The sequence below is a fragment of the Sitophilus oryzae genome, unplaced genomic scaffold, assembly GCF_002938485.1.
Source record: "Sitophilus oryzae breed Bouriz unplaced genomic scaffold, Soryzae_2.0 scaffold_944_pilon_pilon, whole genome shotgun sequence".
Lineage (NCBI taxonomy): Eukaryota > Metazoa > Arthropoda > Insecta > Coleoptera > Curculionidae > Sitophilus > Sitophilus oryzae.
The window spans coordinates 632862-644678 of record NW_022147577.1 but is presented as its reverse complement, the minus strand read 5'-3'; the positions used below and the strand labels follow the sequence as shown (position 1 = coordinate 644678).

The 11817-nt window shown below is 33.2% G+C and overlaps 2 protein-coding genes across 4 annotated transcripts; one reads left to right on the top strand and one right to left on the bottom strand.

The window, feature by feature from the left end:
- Positions 1-6058: 6058 nt before the first annotated feature.
- On the bottom strand, positions 6059-8061 carry LOC115891044 (peptidyl-prolyl cis-trans isomerase sig-7). 2 transcript variants are annotated; one of them, XM_030911441.1, is made up of 4 exons: positions 7637-8061; positions 7157-7533; positions 6892-7097; positions 6059-6828 (listed from the first exon to the last, which is right to left on the bottom strand). In XM_030911441.1, the coding sequence occupies exons 1-4, from the start codon at positions 7861-7863 to the stop codon at positions 6304-6306; spliced, it is 1335 nt and encodes a 444-aa protein (XP_030767301.1). In that variant the 5' UTR covers positions 7864-8061; the 3' UTR covers positions 6059-6303. The 2 variants fall into 2 exon arrangements, with proteins under 2 accessions (XP_030767301.1, XP_030767300.1); XM_030911440.1 differs by having other exon boundaries at positions 6059-7097.
- Positions 8062-8227: 166 nt separating this feature from the next.
- LOC115891045 (cytochrome c-type heme lyase-like) lies at positions 8228-11533 on the top strand. Of its 2 annotated transcripts, none has more exons than XM_030911443.1 (6): positions 8228-8377; positions 8554-8780; positions 8836-8967; positions 9027-9193; positions 10780-10989; positions 11322-11533. In XM_030911443.1, exons 2-6 carry the CDS (start codon positions 8565-8567, stop codon positions 11500-11502), a joined length of 906 nt encoding a protein of 301 aa, XP_030767303.1. In that variant the 5' UTR covers positions 8228-8377; positions 8554-8564; the 3' UTR covers positions 11503-11533. The 2 variants fall into 2 exon arrangements, with proteins under 2 accessions (XP_030767303.1, XP_030767302.1); XM_030911442.1 differs by having other exon boundaries at positions 8270-8403.
- The last annotated feature ends 284 nt before the right edge of the window (positions 11534-11817 follow it).

Below are 11817 nucleotides of genomic sequence, written 5' to 3'. Positions count from 1 at the left end.
GGAGTATAATATGGAGTATTAATCTTTAGTATAACTGTTATTTTGTAGTTAAAACAATATTAATCTGCTAGTTCAATAATAGACATATTATTTCATTTATAACAGAATGTTTATGTAAACTTTCAGTATGTAATCGAACCTTATCAAATATATCAATCTGGCTGGTTTTGTAGCTTAAGTATTCCTTTAGAAGACCTTGTTAAGAAATTTTGCTAATTTTTGCGAGTTTGGCAGTTACAATTTTTTTTAATCGAATAAAAATGTAGTGTTTTTCACTTTCAACACCCTGTATCTTAGAAATAATGGATTTTTGAATCTATGTTTATGGGAACTTTTCTCCATAAAATGACCTGAGGAATCACTCCCTCGAGTATTGACATGTTATTGTCAATACTCGAGGGAGTCTCGACTTAATCTTGTCAATAAAAAAAACGCTAGGTATGTATTAAAATTTGAAGCAATTTCTTTATTTTCTCACGTTTTAAACAGGCGGAAGAATGCAAAAAAAATAAAAATATTATTGGCCAGGTTTTGAGGTAAAATATCCCATAGTGCGTCGGCTGGCCGGATGTATTGCGTTTATAGCTGCGGCCAGATGAACGACCAATTTCAACAGAGCTGTGAGATGAACGATTTTTTACGTTTTACCAATTAGAAAATATTGTTTCAGAAAGAATTAAGTTTCAGAAATGTTAAAATATCCAAGTTAACTAAAAAGCGAAGTTGCTATTCATTAGCTTATTAAATGTTCTAATATTAAATAATGCATTTAAAATATTCTTGGATTTTTCGTTAATAAATACTGGTGTGGTAAATGGAGTAAGTAAAATCTCCAACCCCGACTACACGATAACGTCGTTATTTCCATGTTTTTCAAATCCGCGATGCCTGCTATTCCATCAGTCGTTTCATAACAGAATATTCTACATCCTACGTCTATGTAATTAATATGTGTAGAGTGAGACATGTAACTCGTGAGATTTTCAGCATTATATCAATAAAGGACAAAAACAATATTGTTCCTAAAGATGCCTCCAGACTTGAGCATTTTAGCCCGACCGAATCGAGCACGCACGAACACGCAGAACGAATAGGCCGAACAAAAAGCATTGTGTACTCGCCACTGACAAAAAGGGAGATATTCTGTTTCTTTTTTCCACTGATATGGACTTCTACTGATGGCTCTTATCGACTTTAGAAGTGAACATATTAGGGCCATCGTAAAAAAAAGGTCGTCAGACACTGGCTCTAAATATAAGCAGGTAGAAAGTTTAGCTTCCAGTTATTTCAATGTTTATATATTTTTTTTCAATATAAATTCCTCATTTTATTGTTACTGAGAATCCACAACAGCAATTACTTCTCTTTTTATGAACGTTTAAGTTACTTTTACTCTTAATTTTTTTTTAAAAATAATGTACCTAGTAGAAATATAGTCTAATTAACCCTGTTTGAAAAACGTTAAATTAAATATAATATTTAAAATATAGTTCTCCTCCTTGTACATGACTACAATACAACTAAAAAAACTAATTTAAAAAAAAACAAGTGGTTGTAGAAAAACTTTAAATATATGATTTTTTTTTATTTTTTAACATCAAAACTCAAAGGTATAATAACAAGTAATCATACCAACCATAAATAGAGTAGGTATGTCATATAAAAATGTTTTGAATTTTTACTAGAATCGACCCTTGATAAAAAAAGGGACTAGATTTAAGTTTACCTTTGATCCAGTCTGTATACTATTTCTATGGATTTTCTACACGTGTGCAAAAACTACACTAAAACGTATATCTTATAGAAAATAAAATATTGTGCGTTGAATTTGAGGGATTTCATCTCAAAAATTATTAATTTGGAAGAAAACCGGCAACAAGCGGCAGAAAATAATAATATTTTAGTGCAGTCTACTGGTCGCAACGACCAACGGACGGCCAAAACGTTAGTGTGCGCAGTATCATTTGATTTAATGGTTTTAGAGGTAACAGCGGCCTGGCCGGTGTGACCTGGTCGTCAGTGTGTTCAAGCTCTAACAGTTAATTATGATTATATGACCGATACAAAATATAACAACAATGTAACCATCTTATAAACTAATCGGAGAGTTGACAGTTGTTAAAAATGCTTCTAGAGACGTTACAAAGAGTGCTTTAGAAGTACATTTTGACCGTGTCAACTAGGCTTTAGAGGGAAAGACCGTTACAAGTCCGCGGACTTTATCTTTTGATCGTTTTCCAGACCAATATAATCTGACAGATCGAGTCTACGGATTTGGCCTGTCACAGGCTTGGTTCGCCACACGAAGGTTTTATCCGTAGATCAAGTCCTCAGACCAAATCCCCAGGCCAGATTTTCTGGTGTATGGGGGCTATTAAATTTTATATTATTACAGACTTATGTAAAGACTGTTCAGCCATTGTTCACTGTTACGTCATCATTATTTGTCAAATATGAGTTTTAGGGTGTGTCTGAGATCAATTAATAAAGCTTAGAAAATTTTCTCGTTCCGACATTATTGATTGAGCGAGTTCCGTTTTTTCGACATTTATTCATTTTCCTTGAACTCTTCATCAGTTGCGATCTTTTCATCCCAACTCTTTGACTGTCGAAATTCCTATTTCTAAAGCATCAGCAAGCCGCACATTGTCATTAATCGATCTCCATCATAAAATTATAACCAAATCAAATGACAATGACAATTACTCTTTGAATAAAAAGCAGTTACTAAGAAGAATATGCAGTAATTTACGCAATGCCATAATAACGTCAATCTCTTTCATTTTGGTTGGCAAGTGAGGGTGCATCCACTATCTAGAAACGGCGTTGAAATTATAAATTTCTTTTGAATCGATTTGCAGCAACTCTATTAGTTGAAAATTCATCTGTCAGAAATTTTATCTGTCAAATTCATCTGTCAAAAATTTCAGCCAATAGAATTACTGGAAATCTATTCAAAATTCGTTAATTATATTTAAAATGCCCGTTTTGGATGCATCCTGAGTGTATAACAATAAATGACGGACGTTGAACAATCGCTCAAACATTCTATAGTCTAGTGTTTTTGATTAGCGCAGGTCACATGATCACTAATAAACATTATGTCATTTGATCGTATTTCTGGTTTTCAGTAATCACATTGTAGTACAGCTAGCAACGTCGGATAAACAAGTATTTTAAGACGTCTGGCTCTTTGAAATATCTTGTACTATGTTCTGTGATTGCTGTATTTGGTTCGTCTGCACTGTTTTGAACGTATAGTAGTATTCAAATTAAGTAAAATTAGAAGAAGATCCTATATTTTATTAGGTGTAATATTGATAATAATTGTTTTAATAATTGCTTTATTGGGGCTATTTTATTCCCCAGTACCGAATATTAATCGAACATAGCATAGCGCAGTGCGTAGAGTTTCCGACCACGAACCGATGATTCAGAGTTCGAATCCGGGTCAGGGCAAAGACTTTTTTATTTTAAGTTTATATTCTAATAGTAAAGTATTAAATATATTTTTTTTTAATTACCAGAATTATTTAATACTTTACAATCAGAATATAAACGAAAATAAAATAAAAAAGTCTTTGACCTGACCCGGATTCTAACTCACCGGAATGAATCATTGGTTCGTGGTCGGAAACTCTACGCACTGCGCTATGGAGACATGTTCGATTTATATTCAATACTAGAATTTATAGGACTAAATTAATAAAAAAATATAGGATCTTCTTTCGATGCGCAGTAGTGAACGCAACGGGTATCGGCAGCCAGACGGGCCTCATGCTGTTCCAGAGAGCATAGTAAAAGATATATCAAAGAGCCAGACGTCTTAAAATATTTTCTCGAAAACGTTGTTAGCTCTTACACTATTGTAACTGACTACAGCATGATATAGTATCTGTTATCTCCACATCTCCGTTTTGAAATTATGAATTTCTTTTGAAAGTGTCCAATTTGCATCATCATGTTTCTATTTCATTACTGTAAATATAATTAATTGCTTCTTTTTTATTCTTCCAAAAAATATTGTATTGAATGTAGGTAAATGTATCCAAAATATTTGTGAATTATATATAAAATGCCTTTTTTAGCTTATCAAAAATGTGTAAACAAGAAATCATTAAGAAACAAATACTCAAATCTACAACAGGCGTGCCGTTATTAGATTGTATAAAAAACGATAGATATATAGACATGCAAATATTAAATTCTTTCTAGTGCATAATGGTACAGCTACATATAAACCTATTTTACAAAGTATTTTAAGGTAAATAAGATATAAAATATGCTTGTAATAAGTGTGATTGCTGTATTTGAATAAGATGCACTGTTTTATATTTATAGTAGTATTCAAATTAATGTAAAATTAGAAGAGATATGTGTATTTTTGTAGGTGTAATATCGATAATAATTGTTTTAATAATTGCTTTATTGGGGCTATTTTATTTTAACAGCAAACACCGAAAAATATTTTAATATTAATTGCACTTCATTCAAAAGTTTGATCTCAAGGGGTATAGAATTTGGTTGATGTTTCTAAGACTTTTTTTTGTAATGACCTGGTTAATAAATACTAGTCTTGTTCTTTATTTTTTCTTAATTCAAAAATACTTATTAATCTCTGCATTGAATTTTCCCTTTCCTAAAATTCCCCTATAGGTTGTACGAAATATGTTTACAGAATCGGACTGCTGGTTTTCTTAAAATATTAGCTTTGTTCGGGTTCTTGTTATTACCGATTCTGAACCGTCCTAGAACTCTGCAGCGCATGCGCAAATGAAATAATGTCTTAATATTTCCTTCTGCGCATACGCATCACAGTTCTAGGGCGGTTCTTATTACCGATTCTGAACTTCTGATTATTTTTCTTATTACCGATTCTGAACCGTCCTAGAACTGTGATACGCATGCGCAGAAGGAAATACGGAGAAATTGTTTCATTAGCGCATGTGCGGCAGAGTTCTAGGACAGTTCAGAATTGGTAATAATAAGAACGCGAACAAAGCTATATATTATGTGCGTGTGGCGTAATATTTCTATTGTACGCAGTCTAGGCTAGCTTTTTATTATTAAATGCCCAGTCCCGATTCTGTAATCATATTTCCTGTCTAAAGATTCATCAATCGTATACAAATAGCATAGGCTAGACAAGAAATTTCTTGCTACGGAGCTTACAGAATCCAGAATCCCACTGCAGTTTCCCAAGGACATACCCAGTTGACATGCAAGATCTCATCATGCATCAATCATGATTAATTTGTAGTTAGCATTGGAAAATTATCAGTACAGTTATTGCCCTTGTTTATATATTAACTAGTTATTCAGCGTGATTTAGCTCTGGGAGTTCACTGATATATGGCTACAAGAATTGCATCGCGGGTATTTCAAATATTTGAGTTTCTAATTAAGTGGGACAAAAAATATATTTTTTTAAGCTGTTGCTTATATTAAAAATTATATACCGGGTGTTTTTCAAAAGTGGTTCTCCCGTATATCTTTTTTATTTTTGAAGTGAAAAATTCAAAGCCGTCACACACGAGCTAGCTAGGCGACACGCGAGACAAAAAATGGTAAGGACGCGAGCTGGGAGTAAAATACAGGGTGTTTCAAAAAACATGTGCCATCTCTCGTGGGGAGATTCCTCACGTAAAAATAAGATTTATTTTTTATATCAACATAGGTCCGATTCTGCTTTGTTTCGTTGCTACAGGGTGTTAAAAGTCTTAATAATATTTCGATTTATTATAATTTTCTTCCAAGTACTTTTAGTGATTCTAATGAAATTTTGAGGGTGAAAATTACTATAAGTGCTACATATTTTAATGCTAAAAAAGTGTCAATAAATTCATCAGGGACGTGCATATGGGTTATAACTGGAATATTTTTCAAAAAAAACGTGCACCACTGATTTTTCTTCTTCTGATATCCAAATTGCGATGGCCTTTTAATGCCAATTAAAAGTTATCTCTTGATATTTTGTCGACTTCGGCCTCCTTGATGAGATAAACGCAATTTTATTAATCACAGTTAATAAAATTAAAATAAAATTAATAAATTATATATTTTACCTAATTTATTAAATATTATTTCTATTAGTTATTATTACTGTTACTCTAACCGACAGCAATTTCAAATAAAAAATGATGGCATTTAAGATAATTACAAAAAACTTAATTTTAAAATGTTTTAACATCCTGTAACTCTAAAACTATGCATGTCCATACCCATGTTTATAGGAACTTTTTTTCAATAATAAGTTTTAATACATTTTTTATACAGCATTTATTAAATATAGTTACACTTCCATTATCTTCTGTGCCTTCTCTTTCTGTAATTATCACTGTCACTTTCACTGGAAGAGTATTTTTTTCTTTTTTCATGAGACCTTGAATCCTTCCTATGTGATTTACTTGACTCTTTATTACTTCTTGATTTCTCTTTGTAATGTCTATCTTCATCTCTTTCTCTTCTGCTGTCTTTTTTATGTTTATCCTTATTTTCCCTATAACTGTACTCTCTATGACTATATTTTTCTGACGACCTATTCCTTTTTTTCTCCGAGTCTTTCTGATATTCTCTATCATGTTCTCTCCTTGAATAATGTTTTTCTTCCTTATTATATTTTTTAGTATTTGAATTATTCTTGTGTGATTCTCTAGTCCTTTCACTAAAATCTAATCCGCTTTTTGCACTTTTTTCATCCAAATATTTTACACCTCTGCCCTTTCCTAGCCATTTAATTTTGGAAACACTTTGACTGAAATCAACATGAATTCTTCTATCATCGATAAGTACGTTGTCCATTTTAAAATATGCATCTTCGCATGACTTCTGCTCTTCAAATTCAATAAAAGCATACTGTAATGAATCACCAGATTTGCGATCTCTTATTACCTCACATGATTTAATTTTGCCAAACCGACTAAAAATAATTTCCAGATCATCATCTGTGGTAACAGGATTCAATTTGCACACAAAAAGAACATTTTCTGGAGGGGCCACATCAGCATCTGGAATGTCTCCAATCATTTCTAAAATTGTTGCTCGAGCTTTAGCTTCCCTTTCTGCCTGGAGCTCAGCAACTTCTCTAGCAGATTTTCCTAAAAACAGAAGAAAAGCTATAAGTAAACTATTTGCTAATTAAATTTAATCAAAATACCCAAAGTCTCGTCAACATCTTCATCAGGAGCAATTCTTCCACCAGCTAATCTCTCTGCACTTGGAGAAGGTGACCTGGATGGTATTGTAATCTTTTCTGGATCAGGATATGGATCATCTAGAATTACGGTATGAGTAATTCTCACATCCTTGTAAGGCCTGTCATCTTTATCACAAATAATTTCATTTATGTCCTCTAACACGTTCATGCCTTCAACAACTTCACCAAATACACAGTGATGACCATCTAGATATGTAAGGTCTTCACCTAGAGTTATAAAGAATTGTGAGCCAATCATATTATCTTCTCCTCCAACAAATGATATTAAGCCAGGGTGGGTATGCCTTATTCTCGGTTCATTTTCCATTTCAAAGTATCTAAAAATTTAAAAATGAAATAAAAAATGAAATAAAAATGAAATTTAAACAGAACATATTTAACATTAATATAGCAATAGAATTTAGTACTAAAAACTGTTACCTTTTCGAGGGTCCATCAATTACACCAAAAATTGACTCTCCACCTTTACGCGTTCCTGTAGGGTCACCAGTTTGTGCAATAAAACTTCTACTGATAGTATGGAACAGGTTAAAATTATAATATTTTGTTTTACATAATTTTAGAAAATTAAAACAGGCTTTTGGTCTACTATTAAGAAACAAATCTACTGTAATATCACCAAGAGTTGTCTCTATTACAACAGACATAGCTAATTTTTAAAAGTGGATATTACATGAAGAGCGGTACCTATTTATTTGTTACTTTAAAAGTGAACGGCCTTTCTTTTGATACACTAAGAAACTCATGAAACTGCATAAATATAGCTGCTCTATTTGCAATTTCTAATATGTTTGATTTATGTATAAATTAAATAAATAAAAAAGGCAGAAGTGGGGTTAAATAACAAATCCGTCTTAAACGTCAAAGCTGTCAAAGTGATTATATATGATCAGAGTATATGATCAGATATGATGGATGGTTACAAGGGATGGTTAGGGTAAAGGTTAGGGCAGAGAATGGTTAGGGTAAATCAAAGGATATGGAGTATTTTTGGTAAAAAACTTGTGTAAACCAAGGCCATAAGGGGTATTTTGCTCGTTTAAAAAGAAAAGAAGACATGCCCGTCTTGACATTAACCTAACTTACTAACTTCTTTCAGCAGACTTTTGACATTTTTCTTTTCAAAATTGTAAAAAATAATAAGTAAATACGAAAAATTAGGTAAGGGTATCAAACATTTCCTAAATGTAAGTGTACCTTAAAAATTATTTGCAAAAATTGCATGGTTTGGTATACAAAGTGTAGTTATATAATGTTTATGTTTTATAAAGCTTGGATCTCATAATTTTTTTATAGTTATAACAACGTGAAATTACAATCATCTTATATAATTTCAGTACACTTTAAAATGGGTAATACCGTATCAGCAGCAGAGATAGCTGCCGCTCAGATAATTCATCCAAATGAACCTATCGAGAAACATTCTTTTGTGCAATATAGTGCTGAACAACATAACACTGCAGACATCCCAGAAGAATGCCCCATGCATAAAAAACACCAACCTGCTGCTTCAGAATGTCCAGTGCAGCATGACAACAACAATGATATAAATCCTTTAAATATGGTATACTATGACTTATTGATCTAGTTGTAATTAATAATTCACTACCAATTAATAGATGACTCCAGCAAATCAGAATCCGTCACCGGGCCAGCCTTTTTCACTATCAAAGGAAAGACAACTATCTACTATACCTAAGGCTATTGTTAAAGAAGGTGAAAGTCCATACTGGATGTATCCAAGTGCACAGGTACAGTCTCAATATTCTTTAGAATTTATAATATTTATGCAAAATACATGCTTAATTAGATGTTTTGGAATGCCATGTTGAGGAAGGGTTGGAGATGGAAAGATGAAGATGTGTCAGAAAAAGATATGAATGATATAATAAAAATTCACAATGCTAATAACGAACAAGCCTGGCAAGAAGTATTAAAATGGGAAGCTTTACATGCTAATGAATGTACGGACCCTAGGTAATGCTTATTTAGTATAAAATTATTGTCTGTTTCATTTAAAAAGAAAATATATGCATAAGAGTATTTTTATTTAGAAAACATGCAGGGTTGTATTCGGGAAACTTTGGCAATATATTCTGATGCAATGGACTTTCTTAAATCAAACTACAGTTTCAGATCTTTTTAAATATAACTTTAAAATCTGTAATAAACTCACAGGCAAAAAAAAACCAGCCTCTAAAAACTAGTCCCAATTTCAAAGTTGAATTTCTCACGAATCACTCATTAGATTTTGATGATTTCTTTTTAAATTGTAAATTAATTCCTTCTTAACGGATGCTACATCACAAATTTTTATTCCGAATTTATTTTGAGCATATACAGGGCACAACAATAAGACAAAGTTTTTTGCCCGAACTTTGTAACACCCTGTAGGATGCAGCAGCTGTAGTAGCTATTGCTAAATTGAATCACATTGTAGCCTCATCTTTTGTGAGCATTTTGTTTTTGTAAATTACAACATTATCTCTGTTTGTATTGGAGATACGCTACTTTAAAACGAACGTCTCGGAAAAATGCTTCGCAGGCAAAACTGCGATTCATCCGTGAAGAGGACTGGAGTCCATTGCTCAATATCCCAATTCACATGTAAACGCGCAAACTGAAGACGGTCTCGGAAAAATGTTTCGCAGGCAGAAAGTTTTATGTATAAATAATTCAGGCGACGACATAGGCGAAAACGGATTTAGTAATATTTGCAATTAGACAACAACGGTTGCCAAATTAAAAAATGCCATTATCTGTGACGGATGTTGCTTGTTGCTACCCTGGGTATACCTCGAACAACAGTCCAAGATGCCTGGAATCGGTATATGGAAACGGGAAATTTCACCAGGCGAGTGGGTTCTGGAAGAAAATGGAAGACAAATGCAATTGACGATCGCTTTATTGTCTTGAATACTTCACGAAATCGTAGAATTACAGCGTTTCAGAATCAACATCTGCTACAAGCCGTGCGTAGAACTCAAGTCAGTGAGAGAACAATCCGACGAAAACTAAAAGAAAATAGCTTGTCTGCAAGGAGGCCTGCCGCAGGACCCCAGATACTTCCAAGACATCGTCGAGCACGTCTTCAGTTTGCGCGTTTACATGTGAATTGGGATATTGAGCAATGGACTACAGTCCTCTTCACGGATGAATCGCAGTTTTGCCTGCGAAGCATTTTTCCGAGCCGTTCGTTTTAAAGTAGCGTATCTCCAATACAAACAGAGATAATGTTGTAATTTACAAAAACAAAATGCTCACAAAAGATGAGGCTACAATGTGATTCGATTTAGCAATAGCTACTACAGCTGCTGCATCCTACAGGGTGTTACAAAGTTCGGGCAAAAAACTTTGTCTTATTGTTGTGCTCTGTATATGCTCAAAATAAATTCCGAATAAAAATTTCTGCCGTAGCATCCGTTAAGAAGGAATTAATTTACAATTTAAAAAAAAATCATCAAAATCTAATGAGTGATTCGCGAGAAATCCAACTTTGAAATTGGGACTAGTTTTTAGTGACCGGTTTTTTTTGCCGGTGAGTGTATATAAAATTTCTTCAGGTTAAAGAGCTTTGGTGGAAAAGCTTCTGATTACAGTCCAAGGGCTAGAATAAGACAGCTTTTGGGATATGAGTTACCTTTTGACAGACATGACTGGATAGTAGATAGATGTGGCAAAGAAGTCAGATATGTAATTGATTATTACGATGGTGGCAAGGTTGATAGCAAATTTAATTTTGCTCTATTGGATGTTAGACCTGCAATGGACAGGTAAACATTATTTCAGCTTTTCTATATAGTTTAAGCACATATTATAGAGATTATAAACTTATCGTCACAAGCATTGTTTTTCGTGGTTCCAATTTTCGGAGTCGCGCACTAGTTAGGTTACTAGTTTGCGCATAGAGCACGCCCACTTATGGCCTCTAAAATTGTGCACAGCGCCTGACCGGCCCAGATATTACGCTGTTTAAACGCGAGTTTATTTTTGGGCACATGAAATTTTACTTGTTTGCTCATCGTCATAAAAACAATTATCGTACCACGAATTAGTATAATATATAGTATACCTAATCTGTGGTTTAAGTAAACATTTGTTTTAGCTTCGAAAATGTTTGGGATAGAATGAAAGTGGCTTGGTGGAGATGGTTTTACCTCGAAAATAAGAAGCTCCGACGTTTTTGGGTATATGAAATGATCCACATTATAGATTATTGTATTTATTATGTTAATAAATGTCTGTTTGTTAGTGATATAAATTTGAAAAGAAGTTTATTTTTATAGTTAACTATTTTCTATGGAGGGTAGAGATAAGGAGCATCATCCCACTTGGTACTTTGTTTGAAAAAATGGTCAGCTATAATAGGATAGTATACCTAGATGTTCAAGAAATGGCTAGGGTAGCATTATTAAGCAATAAGAGTTCAAACTGAACTTAGCAGTTATAACAAGTGAAGCTAGTCAAAGGAGAGTGGCATCACAGATTAGACAGATTATAAACTTTATTTTTTCTTTATCGTTTTTCGTGGTTCCAATTTTCGGAATCGGGCACTAGTTAGGTTACTAGTTTGCGCGCATAGCACGCCCACTTATGGCCTC